At 41.4% G+C, this 15,801-nt stretch overlaps 1 protein-coding gene across 17 annotated transcripts in view; it reads left to right on the top strand.

The window, feature by feature from the left end:
- The window catches only part of NEO1 (neogenin 1), a 220,724-nt gene that overhangs the window by 160,521 nt on the left and 44,402 nt on the right, over positions 1-15,801 (top strand). For 11 of the 17 annotated variants that reach the window (XM_068958981.1, XM_068958972.1, XM_068958977.1 and 8 more), the window contains exons 8-11: positions 5,854-6,073; positions 13,450-13,604; positions 14,631-14,779; positions 15,446-15,584. In XM_068958981.1, the coding sequence (XP_068815082.1) occupies positions 5,854-6,073; positions 13,450-13,604; positions 14,631-14,779; positions 15,446-15,584 (663 nt within the window). The remainder of the gene's footprint in view (positions 1-5,853; positions 6,074-13,449; positions 13,605-14,630; positions 14,780-15,445; positions 15,585-15,801) is intronic. The other 6 variants (XM_068958976.1, XM_068958979.1, XM_068958974.1 and 3 more) reach the window with 1 other exon arrangement.

Here is a 15,801-nt window from a genome sequence, read left to right as displayed (position 1 = left end):
TTGTATATATGTCTGGCATGCAATGACATCGTTCTTTTTCCATGTTCTTAACATGTCACTTGCTGAAAATGCGTATTTCATATCTTTTAAAAACCTAAGATTAAGGCAAAGCTGCGGAGAAATAGCACTGTAAGGAATATTCCAGAGTATCGATCCTTTATATAAACTGATGAAATGTACGTTAGAAGGAAAAGGCTTGTTTTGTGTGTTACTTGTTACATCGTGCTTAAGAGCTTTAAGTAATAAAGCTGCTCTGTTATTGGCATTAAAGCTAATTTTAGTGTAATTACTCATTAGCACAGCTCTGCACTGCTGAGCATTCTGCTCACAGGGCTGTGCACAAATGAGTCTATAACGGCACTCAAGGCGTTTTGAGGGAGAATGAGGGGAAAAGGAAAAAGAAATAACCTAGTCTTCTAAATACGTTCCGCAGCTATCCACAGTGCCAAATTACTACCAAGCTGGTATGTAATTGCAGCTTTCCATGGGTGAGTTTTCTTGCCTGTTCGTTGCTTACCTTACTTGTACACTCTGCAAGTCCTTTGTGCTTTTATTTGGTTCGTGGTTTATTTTTCATACTCTACTAGTTTTTGTTGTGTTTGACCAATCTATCTATAACGCTGTCAGAAGGACTATTTCCAGTCTCTGGTCTTGCACAAGGATGTAACTGAGCTTCTGTCAGTCTGGGAAATCTTGGCAGCTCTCCCAGCTTCTTCATCTTGACGCCTGCAGGTTCTTCAAGCAGTGTGTGCAGATCACTTAAGTAAAAGATGTATCTTTTTCATTATGTAGGAAGACAAATATATTAGTATGTGGGATGTGTTTTAGATTAAGCAGATGAATTTTAAAAATTCATTAAGGTAATATATTTTCTTAGAGAAATGTCATCATTTTGTTTCTTTTTTTTTTTGAAAAATATTTGTATTACATTTTAACTAAACATGGTGATTTGTAAAGATAGGTAAGATGCATCTTTTGCATCAGGAGCATATAGTTTCCAACAGATCACCTGAGAACATCACCAAGACACGTAAGTGAAACAAAAATATTAATGCAAGGTAATCCTCAGATATGTGCATTACAGTTAGAGTTGGAATAGGTATCCTAGACAACTGCTGTAGTGGAGAAAGGCGACCTAATAAATTTTTTTAGAGTTTTGTTCCTTGCAAGTTCATGTAGTACATATTCATTTCCTGTAATCTTCCTAGAGATAAAATGAACAACTGAAATGGTTATAAGGAACTTCCTTTATCGAGAAAGTGCAGTAGCAACTGTCTGTTGTACTGGATATTTTTAAAGTGTATTAAGTTTATTTTCAAAAAAGGAGGCACTTAATATGTTAGGTAGTTTTAAACAACGTGTGAAGCAATCAGTTACAGAGGTCACCAAAACGGTTCAGCGAATGCTACTTCAGAAGGCATTTGGCTGCTGTAGCTAAACAGTATGAGGTTGTTTTAATAACACCTTCCATACAGATTGTTCCTCACACTGTTTCTTGGTTTTAAATAATGTAATCACCTAACAGAAGAATAGGAAATTAAAGCTCTTTCCAAGTAGAAAGTATTCAAATGAAATTTAAAGAGAATTGAAAATTTAAAATTTGAAATGAAATGGTAGTCAATTAAGCAGACACCACGGGAAGGATGCTGAAAACTAGAAGCACTGAGGCAGTGTTTTGCAGAATACTGTACCACGATCCTCAGAGGCAAAGTTGTGTGAAGGGAATAAAGAAAAGTGCAATGATTAAGGCTGCAGTCCAGGAGAACTATTAATACTGGCTCAAATATAAATACAGGAGAAGCTTGGCTGATGTAATTGGAACCGTGTATGTACTCAAGTTTAAGTATGCACTTAAATATGATACTGAATTGGCACTCTAATTATCATTTATGAGCAGTGAGATTAATGTTGGTAAGCTGCCCTGGCCCCGATGCAGGACTTTGCATTTGTCTGTGTTGGGTTCCCTCTGAACAGCTGCTCGGTCTTCCAGTGCATCAGCTGCTTCTCCCAATGTGGTATCCTCTCCAGACTTGCTGAGGACACACTCTGCCCCATCAGTCCCAGCAGCGAGCCCTGAGGAATGCCCCTCATAGCTGGCCGCTGGGGAGGCTTTCCCCCGATTCGCTGCTACACTGGAAGCCTGACGGACCGGCCAGCTGTGCGCACGGCGCGCAGTCCGCCCGCCCCGTCCGAGTGTCCCCAGTTTAGCTGCAGGGGTCCTATGGGAGACTGTGTCAAAGGCCTTGCCAAAGGCAAAGGAAGCAACGTCCGCTCCTCTCCTCCGGGCCGCGGGGCCAGTCACTTCAGCCGAGGCGGCTAAGGAGTTGCTCAGGCACAGTTTGCCCTTAGTAAAGCCATGCCGGGTTTTCCCCGTCACCACCTTCTCCCTCCTGTCCCTGGGCGTGGCTTCCAGGAGGATTTGCTCCATAGCCTTCCCAGAGCTGGGAGGGAGGCTGACCAGCGTGTTAGCTCCCTGCACGCTGCTGTTGCGGTTCTGAAGAGGGATGTGACGTTTGCCATACTGCAGTCCTCAGGAGCCTCCCCCAATAGCCACGAACTTGGGAAGCCGACAGAGAGAGGCCTTGCAATGACGTCAGCCAGCTCCCTCAGTACTGTCGGATGCTTCTCACCTTGCCCCATAGTTCTGTGTATGTTGTATTTGCTTAACTCGTCCCTAGCTCAGTCCTCCCCTACTGCCATCCCCACACTGTTACTAGGCACAGAGGCCAGGAAGGCCTAAGAGCAGATCTTGCAAGCAAAGACATGACAAAGAAGGCACTGAGTTCCTCAGGACTTTGCATGTCCTTCATCACTGGCTTGTCCGTTCAGCAGCAGCAAGTCAGCATTTACTTTCTTCTTCTTTTAGCTGCCGTTGTGCCTATAGAAGCTTTTCTTGTTGCCCTTCATGTTCCTCCCCAATTTCAAATGCAGCCAAACTTGGCTCTCCTCTTTCCAGCTCTGCAGGCCTAGGTGGTGCTTCTATATTTCTTTTGGGTAGCCTGGCTCTATTTTTGCCTCGCTTACACTTTTTGTGTTTGAGCTTGGCCAGGCATTCCCTGTTCAGCCATTTTGTCGTCTTGCCAGGCCTGCTTATTTTCCTACCCATTGGAATGGACCGTTCCTGTGCTTTGAGGAGCCCGTCCCTGAAGATCAACCATCTCTCCTGGGCTTCTTGGCTCAGAGGCAGCTGTCCACGAGTTCGTGTGTGTCCCGTGAACAAGCTGAAGTTTGTTCTCCTGTAGTCCAGTGTCTTGTATTACGCCATGGTCTTCCTCACTTTCCTCAGGTTCTTAAATTCTGCCATCTGATGGTCACATCAACTGCGATTGCCGTCGACTATCAGCTCCCTGAGCAAATTTTTTGTATTTATGAATAGCAGATCCAGGAAAGCATCTCTCCGGCTGGGTCATCCAGCACTGCTGTCCAAAAAATTGCCCACAGCAAACTTCAGTGTTCATGGCTCTGAGAATTGGCGATATTGTAGGTTGGAGGCAGGCTGCAATGGTAACTGTAAGTGCTGATAGCTTTAACTAACACCTTCTCTGCCCCGAGATGCTGCTTTTTTAGCCCTTGGTATATTGAACTGTGCCTGTGAACAATGGCTGAAATGAGATGTCCTGCCCTGGGTAGTGTCTTGGGCTGTAGGGGCCCTCTTGAGTTTGGAACAAGAGCTAAAATCTGACCCATGTTTGTAAGAAATCTGACTAAAGGGACCTAAGAATAGTATAGATTTTGCAGTAAATGTGAAATTAATGGTGTGGTCCAGCGGTCGGGGTGAGGGGATTTTGGAGAACACTTAATGGTGATCTGTGGCTATTACTGTGTAGAAAAGTTAGTTAAGAAGGAAGGCGTTCTTGACTACCCTCTTTCTGTGATTTGTGTTTTCAGTGTCAAAGCCTGCATGTTCCGGGCTCTGGAAGTCGTACAGAGTCCTCTAAAGATACAGTTATTGAAGTGAAAAGTTTTAATTTTAGTATCAAAGCAAGGAGAAACATTTAATTGAAATGTAACTAAATTGCTAATTGTATTTATGCTGGTACTTGTGAGGGAGTGAAATTTTCCCAGCTGACACTGTAGGCAGTATCGGCGCCCAGAGAAGAAACCTTGGGTGAGCGTTTGGGGAGAGGTGGAAGAACAGTGGAAGGGTTCTGGGTGCACGGACAAGTGGGAAGGGAAGAATTCGTAAAGCACCTCACTGGTGTCCAACATAGCAGAGAAAACGGAGTTGGGCCTCCTTCGTGGTCGTTGCCAGTCCCAAGAAATACATGCTTATCTTTGTGGTATTCTATAGAGGATTGTTTCATATGAAACAATGAATTGTTTCATAGTTCTATCCGCATGCTTTTGTTGCGTTGTGCAAGTCTGATTAAAGCAAATGTTTTATTCATTGTCAATAGTTGCCTAAGAAACAGAAACGGAAAATCAGAGTTCTGCTAAGTCAAGACCTACATGTGGGATGGTTCTTTGGTTGACAATGTTTTTTTAAAAATTAAAAACAAACTGTTCTTCATGATAGGTTATTCAAATGACTTCTGTTTCAAACAGTGTTTTTGTATGTGGTTTCTTCCTTGTTTATCATGACACAAGTTCGTATATTCTAGCAGTACTTTAGGTGGAGATGCTCTGGCTCTCCAACAACAGCTGTACTTGTCCTGAACTTCTTTTTTTGGAATATGTGAGCCACTTTAGTTCCATAATTAATGATCAAATAAGTGTATTTGGCAGCCTAGACTCCAGTGTGGAAAATGTCATCATGTGGTTTAAGTTTGATAAATGGTTAAGAATCTACTTCATATGAAAAAATCAGGGTAACCCGAAGTATAAGCGTTACCAGTTGTGCTTCCTGTAATACTCGATGGTAACTGGGGCCCCGCTGCTCAGAATATTACTGTTAGATTTACTGCAGGGTCGGAGAGATTGCTTTAATAGGATTTGGAGAACAGCTATTTGTATGTCACAGCTTTTGCTCTTAGCTTGCCAGCCGTTTCATGCAGTAATCCTAGAGATTTAGCCTAGCTTTAAAATGGTGACACAGGAAGACGTACATGACTTAACACCACAATAAAGTCTGTAAAGTCTTCATGTAGCATGAAGCAAGAGTTTTCTATGCTTGTTAGTATCTTTTCAAAATGTTGTAGTGTGTATGTCATGAGAAGGAGGGAAAACATGGACGGAAAGAAAATACTGACATTAGTGGAAGAGAGGAAAAATCCTCTATTTCCTCTGCCACGTGAAGTTTGTTAGCACAGCTTCCCATTGGCAGCAGTAGAACTCAACCAGTTCAGAAAACAGTTATTATGTGAACTGACTTCAATTTTCGATTGCACAACCTGGATAAGTTTGCACTCCTTTAATGAATTCTGTGTATTCCCTCTGCCTTTTTTATGATTGAGAAAAGTATAAATTAATTCTGCGTGTTAATGAAATAAAGTAGAAAATTGGGTCTGGATGTGCTTTTGAATAAATAGTATGAGTTTTTATTCATAAATGTTTGATACCACATCTGGTTTATGAAGAAATGAAACAGTATTTGCCACTGGTATGTCCTCTTAGGATTCCAGGTCATATTTTATCCTCAGTTTTCACCCTTCCCTTTCCCTTGCCACTTCCATTACAGTGGAGATTTGGTCTGCTTGCTCTACAGTGATGTGTCCTTTAATATTTCCCATTAGTTTTCAGTAGTTACCTTTGCCTGCATGTCAGCCTTCAGTTTAATGGCCTTTTTTGTGTGTTCATTTTGTTTTGTTTCCCATCGTGGTTTTGTTTATTTCTTTTGTTTTTTTTCCCTGTTTTCTTTTTTTAAACCGTGGTGATGTTTGCCCTTCATATTCCCCAATGTTTGCACATGACAAGATGTTGCCATCCCAACATTACCTCCCACTTCACTGACCAGTGCCACTAATGACCATCTAGCACCAGCAACAACTGGACCATTGCCTTCAGCCCCTCGAGATGTTGTGGCCACCCTCGTCTCCACTCGCTTCATCAGACTGACGTGGCGGACGCCTGTATCAGACCCACAAGGAGACAACCTCACCTATTCAATCTTCTACACCAAGGAAGGTATAAGCAGGTAAAGATCTATACATGCGAAATGGGTTGTTCTCGTTCATGACTCTTCTTCATGCTAGCTGTGTGTAGAAGGACTATTAAGCTTTAGCCTTTAATGCCCAAAATGTTAAGGGCTGTAGAGACTGAGGAGCAATTGTGTTGTGTTCCCTTCCCTCCTGCCACCCTGTTCCTGGAAATGATTAGAGGAAATTAATTTTTAATAAATTCATTGCTACTGTGTGTGTGTATATATATATATATATATATGTATGTATGTATGTATGTCTGATTCACAGAAAATATTGTAGAAGAGTAAGCTTGAATAGTTTGATCTGAAAACGTTCTTGTGGGCACTGTTTGTGCCTGTTTTTGATTGACTGCAAACAGTTGCTACCTGCTTTTAGCAGACTGCTTAGAAACTAAAAGCATTCATAGACTGTAACACCTCTTCAGGAATACTGACACTGCTATAAACGCCATCTACCATAGGCACATAAACAGCCGCCAGATAATACACATGCTGTTTGAAATAGAGCAGTCACTTCATGCTTTAAAACCACTTAGACGTAGTGTAATCCTAGAGAGAGCCTTGTGGCGGGGGCTGGTAACTGTTGATTCTCCCTTAGTAATTGCTGCAAGTAGAAACTTCATGCATGTGAGGCGTTCATGAATTTTGACATACTATCCCAATGTTTTAATGCAGTCTACCCATTTTTCCTACTGATAGGATCAACTGCTCGGAATTACGATATCAAATTGTTGCAATAAGGCCAAACTCCTTGGATGGAGAAGTTGGAGCGAACAATCATTTTAAACAGTGCTTAATTGATTGCAAATTAGTTTGATTATCAGATTTGTTGCTCACCAGGAAATTATCTGTCTACTCAGTGACTAGATCATAAAATGCAAAGTTAAGAAAGTTTTTGGTAAAAAATATAAAACACACTACTATTTGTGGTGAATTTCCAAAGGTTTTTTTATTCTGTGGATGGACATCTTGTCCAGGTTCATGCATGGCAACTAACAGAGGCAAGTAGTAAATTTTTTTGTGCCTCACAAATGTGCTTTGCTTCCTTGTTTTGGTAGTATTCATTCCTACTAGAGGTATTTTAAGTGAGACAGGAAAAATGGAAATGTCCTGCTAGCTGTTCTTACATCCTGCCTTTCCTCCTCCAAATTTTTGGTTGCAGCTGCTCCACCAGCTGGCTCTTTAGGAAGTAATTTGCTGGAGATGGCTTCATGCCTCTCCCTAATCGGGGTCTTGCTTTTGCAGGGGGGAAGTGCATCCCCTTCTACTACATAAGAGACTGTAGAAATCTGGACAATATTCCTGTTGCCAGAAGCATTGTACAGAATATAGGGCAAGAGACATCCCATAGTTGGTGGTGAATAAATTAGGAAAGAAATTACAGGACAATCTGCTGAAAGTGCTGTTTCCACTTCTTGCAAAGCAGTCCTCCAGGGTTCAGTTAACGCAGTCTGCAGAGAGTTTACACAGCAGGGTACTTAAGCAGGTGCTTATGTGTAAGCAGGTGGTTTCATTGACTTAGTGAGATCTTTGCTTCAGTGTTCTTCTGGATCGAGGTTCAAAGTAGGATCCGGAAGCCTTTTATTAGCACATATATTCATTATTTTTTAACCTCTGCCGCTACTCTGTCTTTTTGTAAGTTTTAGGAATCTTTATGCCTAATAAAGATGGCAGTATCCCACATTTCACAGATTGGTATGCAAACACTGTGAAATCCTGACATTAAGCCTGGATTTAGAGAATGAGAATAATAAATTAAATTAGTTGGGAGCAAGTAGTTTGAAGGACTTGGCCATCCGCTTGTGTCAGTGCTCTCCACTTTCTCATTGAAGAGAAGTATGGATGCTGTTTGCTTCATCTTATTCATATTAGATATGACCTGATGGTCCCGACAGCCTGCCAGTGTCCGTTGATTAGGGGATGAATTTTGGTGCCATTAAGCTGGATTAAGCGATGAGTAAAATGCATTGTGTATGATAGGAGAACAGTAGTTAAAATTGAACCAAGTATTCCCTTCTACCTGGAAGGTCAGAAATAACTCATGTAATCGAATTTCGGGTGATGTTTAAAGGTAAGGCTCGAGTGAATTCAGGTCCTGAACGTATTTGAAGGGGCACTAACCTCGCCTGCCTCCCCAAACCCAGCTGATTTTTAAAAGGGACAAAAGCTGAGGTGGTGAACTTGGTAGAGGTTTACTGTTTTTAGCGGTAAAGAAAGGACGGAGATCTGCAGAAGGTTTTTGGCCCTGTAATATTGTCTCCTCCCTTATTTCTAGGCACTTTTGATGAAAGTCAGCAAAAATCTCTGATGAGTAGGATGCTGGCCTCCATTGAATTTTTCTGATGACTCTTTGTAATTCCTAGTCCTAAAGTGATTTCTCTGCAATCAATAAATTGCCTAACCTTTGCAATGAAGAGTCTAAAATTCCCTATTCTTACTTAGTTTCCTGTATCAGCTTGTTGGAGAGGGGGTGTTTGTGCATGGGTGGGTGGGTGGAGCTGATTTACAGTTGCATTTAAGTTTTTTTTTTTTTTAATTCTTTTAAGGAAGAGGCACAGAAACACAGGTAACTAATTGTGTAGAGATTAAATAAATGTGGATAGAATTTGTACTTGAAATTTAAAGGCACAGTGACAGTAAATAATAGCATAAAAGAAGAGACAAGTGATTAGTCTATCAACGCACGTTCTGGTTAGCTTGTGGACGTTAAGTGGTACTTTTTGACTAGTTGCTTGGCCTTGTGAAAGAGTTGCTTAGTTATTGAGTAAAAAAATAGGTGAAGATGTCATACATAACCAAGCCGTCAGGAGTCAGACAATTTCAAAGTTAAGTTTGGATGGGCAACCGTCCTTTCTTTCCTAGCCTTATAAAACGCTACTTAAATGCTGCTCTGTAGTCCTTGAATAATACATGATCACGCATATTTGCTGTGGTCTTAAGTGCCTATGTATCATCTCGTCATACTATTATATTTTTGCCTACGTGTCTCATTTTTGTTGCCTGCGTTACTGGATCCTTTTAGTAACCGGAACATTGTTTCTTCTTTACTCATATTTGGGCAGTGATCAGACTAGGTATTTACTTGCCTCTAATTGGACTTTTAAAAAAATGAAAGAAGAGGAACAATTCTGTAATGCGGAACGGCCTAGCTAGATATCCCGATATCCACTAATACATCTTAAAAGGGCTTCAGAGAGTCATTTTTATATTGAGAATTGTAATAGCATTTACATCTCTCTGTAGTCTCCGAGCTGCGCAGTTCAGGAGAGGCTGGTTCCAGCAGAGACGTTGCCTCAGCCACTGTTGATTTCCATTCATTGTATTTTTATTTGTTCAGGCAAATGAGATACACACAGAAACATGGCAAGGTGTTCCTTAACTTTGCACTTTGAACTTATTCAGAGGGCTACAAAGCGTTCCTGACTGGCGCATGTTTTTTTTTCCCCTCCTGGACTATTCAGGCACTGCTGCTAAAGGCTGCTCCCGTGCCACACGGCAGCTTTCGGCCTCCGACTGCTTCAGCTGCCAGAACTGTTCAGAAGGAGATCCCCTTCGGGCCTCTTCTCCTCTCCCAGGAAAATTGTGTGTTTCACATTTTAAACGCCTTCTCTGCCTGGGGAAAAATTTTAGGCCTCTAAGTTGAATATTATGGAAAATTGTAAGCAACTGAAAGTAGGGAATTACCGCAGAAAATGCCAGCGCTGCCAAAATTGCGATGGTGGCTTTTATCACTCCTGAAATAACTGAAGCTGGGTTTTGACTATATTTACAGTCTGCAGAGTTCCCAAGTCCCTCTGATCCAATACTCTGGTGAATCCTGGGAAGCTGCCAGTTACTCTAGCAGAGCAGCTCGAGGCGGCAAGCAGTGGAGGAGGAGGTGCAGCAGGGAATTGGCTGTGCGTTGAGAGAGGAGCTGTCCGGGAGCAGTGAGCCGCGGTCAGAGGCAGCAAGGTCCATCTAATGTTGTGCAGGACTTGGAGGTTACTCTTTAAAACAGAGAACTAAAGCTATCCATAGAAGAGGAGCTTCTCAAAGGGTGGAAATCAGCCGTGGTGGTAGCACAGGCCAGTTTCTTTGGGCTTATTTCCCTGACTACGTAATGGGAAACCAGCTGGTGATGCTCTTCAAACCATGCATGTCTTCATCCAGTACCTATAGCCTGAGTACCTAAGAGATGTGCTTTTACTGAAAGAATCGCATGAGAAGTTAGGGACCATCCCATGAGTTTACTGCTGTATTTCCAGAAGGATTCAAGTCATTTGTTCAGGTAGCAAACGCAGATTGTATAGTCATGTAGTTACCTTCATCCTTTCGTTCAATATTCCACATTCAAGACAGCTCCCCTGAAAAGTGTCTGATACTTCAGATGCATTTGGTTCTGGGAAACTTTAGATGAACACTCAGGCATAAGAACTTTCAGTCTTAAAAGATTTGAAAATGAAATAGCTAACAGAACTGATATGAGATGGTAAATTATGTGTGATATATTCAAATACTATTAAACCTACAGTTCAGCTTAATATGCCTCAAACAGAAAATGGAATTTAATCCTGTGTAATCACACTATCAAAATGTCTGTTTGAGTTCACTGCCTGGCTTTACAAGGGATGAGACAGCATTGACATGGCTGACACAAACGATCTTCACTTTTTAGTACTTCCCTGAAGGTTTCTTTTTTATAAGCGTGACTTAAAACTGCGAGTTTCCAGATGAACGCTTGTTTCTGTTCTCAAACTGCATATTCCTGTAGTTTTTTTTCCCTTAAGTACTTGATAGCTGTTTTAAACCTTAATGCTGGTTTACAGAGCTTTCTAACTGGGGATTAAGCTGGAATGAGTTAGAATAGCCGTAACGTTGTGTCGGGTGGTAGAGCTATTCATACAGAACATCTGGTGCGTTACCTATTGCGCCTACCTAAACACATCAGAGCTCGTCGACGGTGCTCAAGGCTCCCTAAGAAAGAGCATAAATGAGAGATTCATGCGGTACTTAATTAGATTAATCTCAACGTGTCTTTAACATACTGTTGGGATGGAAGGCCCAGCTCCCAGTTATTAGTGAAAATTGCAACACTTTGGCGTTTCTGTGAGTGTTGATAAATGTTGTCTTTCCATTAAAATAATTTGGGCTTTTCTTTGTAGTTTTAAATGATAACCTCGAATTGCTGATTTTTGCTAGATAAAATCAGTGAGTGCATTTCCACTTGAGGTATCAAATGCAGAATATTTTGCATGTCAATGAGAGATGAATGTTGTTCCACAGCTGTGAATCAGTTGGCACTTATTTTGGGTTTTCAAAAACCAGTCGTTATAGCTGAGATGCATCTTAAAGGAAACTAAGCCAGCTGCAAAGGCATTTTCAACCAGACATATTGCACTTGCTATAACTGGGAAAGTTAGTGCGGGAAAATATTTAATCTTTTCCCCTGCGCCCCTGTTGTGTTCTGTAGTGAGTACGATGTTTCTTTAGCGTGTCTCTTGCTTCTCTTCTTTTTTACAGAAAATACTTTATAAACATGAGAAGAAGAGAAATCTTTTGTAGGCATTTTTAATTCCAAATATACAATAAGGATGGTGTTCATTCAAAGGTGGAAGTTAATTTATTTCACTTGTTTTGCTTTTTTAAGCTGTTTATGTGGTGCCATTTTAGCTCAACTTTCATGAAGGAGACTACGCTGGAGAAATGTGCTGAAACAGATTTTTAGTTACGGTTAGCATATTGTTTCCCTCTGTGTATGGATACACTGTAGAAATGAACACAGCTTCTGAAATGTTTTAAACCAAGTTATGCTAAACCAACCTCATTAGTTGATGTACAAAGAAATAAATTAAAAATTGGGATTTTAGCATCTTATTTCCATAATTTAAACCGCCCTTTAATGCCTGGAGGGTTTGCGACGTAATTTTGCCGAGGCTTCTGCACTAGAAATGATTGAAGAGCAGCTCATCGCTGGACTGAGAGTCGTCTGCCCTCTGCTGTAGAGCTAGCTAAAGTCTGCCAGGTGAAAGGGAAAGGATTTAATTCGTATCATTCACATTTTCCTTTTATTTACTCAGTGGGAAGGTTTTTGATGACTTCCCTTGTGATACTGTTTGTGTTTCCAGTGACAAAGTAGCTAGTTTGCTTTCAAGAAAAGGACGGTATGCCAATGTCCTTACCCAAATTCAGCCGTGTGAAAGTTCACATGACAAAAACAACGTGTGGGAAATAAAGGCTGGAGTTAGTTGATGATTAATCTCTTAATCTTCATCTCAGTGCTAAGGGAGATAAGAAACGACCAAGCGTCCTGAACTGCGTTCAGGGCAAGACCGTGCTTTCACATCGGCTCAAACAGCGTATTTCTCCCCTGATCGGTAGCTACAATTGAGGCTTACTAAAAGTAGGGCAATAATCTTTCCGATCGCCTAATATTCGGATATACAAAGCGTCCTCTCCCAACTGGATCATGGCTTTTAAAAGCTTGCTAAATGCCTGCCTTTTCCCGAGTCTAAAATGAAGGTCGTTACCACACATCGCACTGTTTCTTAGGGCTCGGGCAGGCAAGCTGGTGCGTCCGGTGGACCACAGGTGTCTCCTGTGAGTCGCTAGAGGTGGGCGTCTTCGGAGCAGGACTGACCAAAGCCGTTCCCCCGGGCCCTCGTTGCCCGCCAACGACGCGGGTTTAAACCCCAAGGACGGCCGGTCTCTGCTAACGCGTCGGGCTGGGCTGCCGCCCTTGCTCCGTGGGCAGACGTTGCCTTTTGTGGCCTCCACGACTTGTGTGGTAACGTCGTAAATGCCACAGCTGTTTGCCGGCATTGTTTGAGTCAGAGCCTTGGGATGTTTTAAAAAAATCCAAATATTAGGGAGGAACTAAATAAAGGTTGGAGGAAAAAAACAGCTCCTTTGAAAAGTGCACAAAAAGCAGCCCGGCGATATTAACAAAAATGCCTTAAATCTAGCCAGACAACGTCTCTGGTTCTTAAATATTTTTTCTTTCTGGCTTCAGAGCAGCGGGAGAAACTGTCACTGTGAATTACTGTGTACTGTTACGAGAATAACAGTGAAACTACTTATGTCTTCGTGATGTTAAGTGTAACCTACTTATGTCTTCGTGATGTTAAGTGTAACCTACTCTTTTACTTTAGTGCGTATTTCTTCAAAGCAAAGTTGCAAAATCAGAAGCTGTTTGTCACCAGCAATTTTGGCAGATTATCATTATTGTATAATTGGCGGGATCCAATTAAGCATGTCATTCACACGTTAGATATATTCAAACAGGATACATGCTAGCTTCGTTCCCAGTATGAGCTATTCTTTTATTCCCCCAAACCCGAATCCTCTTGCTAATCAACGATCCTTTCCACGCCCAAACCTTTGGTTTCCTAAAGGGAACGTGTCGAAAATACAAGTCGTCCGGGAGAGATGCAAGTGACGATCCAAAACCTGATGCCAGAAACAGTTTATGTCTTTAGAGTTGTGGCTCAAAATAAACATGGCCCCGGCGAGAGCTCAGTACCCCTGAAGGTGGCAACTCAGCCTGAGGGTAAGCGGTAAATGTTTCTAGTCGTCTTGACTTTGTGAGAGATTTTCTTTTCTCCGTTAGTGACCTTTTTTCCAGAATAAGTTGATACTCTTTACCAGTAGCGCTCGCAGACCGTGCTAGTAAAGTTTCAAAATGATTTTCCAGGTTACCCTCTTGGTAAGCTTGCGTGATTTATTCTGGAAACAAAGTATGAGAATCTTTTAAAAGATGCTTTGCAATATTAATATTTCTACTTATGTTTGTACTGCAACTCAGATGGCTCTAATATTTCCAGATTAAAATGTGTTTAATTTAAAGTTAAAGCCAATGTAATGTAAGTTTTAAAACAGGAAAGGTTATTTAGTCATTGTTTAAGAACTAGGTATTATAAGCCCCCCCCCCCCCCCCCAGGCTTAAGCTCAAGCACGCCACAGTTAAAGAAAAACACAGGGTAATCATTCAAGCATATATTTCACCTTACCATGGTGGCCCACACTACTGTACAGATACTTGTAATATATGTTTGCAGCTCTAGATTAGCTGATTCAGGAAAGCATCTTAGAAGTTCCATGTTCCCCCTCCTTACGTCACAGCTGGTGACTTGGTAAGGTAAAGCTCCTTGCATCTGTTACCAGTGTGTGATACTTGAGCATCATCTGTGGCGGTGGTATCTCACTCTTAAGGACTCCTGATAGGGCGCTCCTTGACAGATTCTCTAAACTTTCTGTTGTAAAAGGAACGCTTTTAGTTGTCATCAATCAGAAAAAGAAGAAAAGAAAAACTTGAACAAAGTGAGTTGTTCATGTTCTGTTAAGATCACTGAGGACAAAATAAAAGTCTGACCCAGGGAGCTGAATCTTTTGATGTCCTCTTTGGGAAATTTGGGTCCACCTTTTCCCACCTAATGTATCCATGTGAAACACTGACATGGGAACAAATACCCTTCTTCTTGCTGATTACTCGTGTGAAGTTGACTCCAAATGTTTAGCAACACAAAATGCAATGGTTAGGTTTGGTGACCAGCGTAGTTTCGTGCTTGCGTTTCAGTTCAGCTTCCTGGTCCAGCACCCAATATTCGAGCGTATGCCAGTTCACCCACTTCAGTTACCGTGACATGGGAAACGCCGTTGTCTGGCAATGGAGAAATCCAGAACTACAAGCTCTATTACATGGAGAAGGGACAGGACAATGAACAGGTACCAAACTTAGCTCTTTCCGTGTGATATGTAATGCCAGTAACAGTGATTCTTCCTTGATAGTATTTTTACCTTAAATTTCTAGAAGGGGCTTGCCAAGCATTCATTCTTCTGACAGGCCGAATCCTGTAGCACAAATATTTAAAATTTAAAAGTCCAATTGCCAACTGAGAAATAATCATAACTTTGGGATAATTAATCCCAGGCTCCTAATTTTGCATCCAATTGTGCATGAATATTATTCCAGCTTTTCAGAAAAAAAAAAGCTGAGGGAAGCTTTTTTGCTTCTCAGATATTTTTGTTAACGCTTGAAAAAATTTTGACATCACTTTTTGAAATAGGAATATGTTGTATTTCTCAGGTAGATTCTGCATCCCACCATTCAAATATAATATCAGTTTTTACTAATAGGCAACTTTGCAAGATCCCTTTTCACTTACAGACCCTGTGTCCGTGTTATGATTTAAATCACACAGGTAGAACTTTTATTTCGCAAGCCCAACGTTATTCTCTTTACAAGTCCTGGCTGCATATAACGTGTGCATATCAACTGCACACGCTACAAAATGGTCTCAGTCCTGCTGCTAAACTGAAAATCTAAAACCATAATCATAGTTGCAGACCTGATTCTGGCCTTGACTTGTATGCATGTTTATTTATGAACAGGATGTTGATGTAGGAGGCCTCTCCTATACCATTAATGGGCTGAAGAAATACACAGAGTATAGTTTCCGAGTGGTAGCCTACAATAAACATGGCCCTGGAGTCTCTACCCAAGATGTTGTTGTACGAACACTGTCAGACGGTAAGCTGCTTTATTCTGATTTTTTTACAGGATTCATGTGGTTACTTCTTTTAAGTGGATTCTTAACCAGAAAGACTTGGAAATTTTTTGTTCAGCGTTGCCCTGTTTCATTAATAGTGTGGTTGCTGCATACGTCTGTGCATGCTGACAGTTCCCCTTGAGGCTTTCTGAATTGAGTGAAGGAAAATTGCCATACCTGCCAAAGTATCTGCTGTTC

Source organism: Struthio camelus, chromosome 12 (genome assembly GCF_040807025.1).
Source record: "Struthio camelus isolate bStrCam1 chromosome 12, bStrCam1.hap1, whole genome shotgun sequence".
Classification (NCBI taxonomy): Eukaryota; Metazoa; Chordata; class Aves; order Struthioniformes; family Struthionidae; genus Struthio; species Struthio camelus.
The sequence above is the reverse complement of the archived record's forward strand: the minus strand, read 5'-3'. Positions and strand labels throughout refer to the sequence as shown.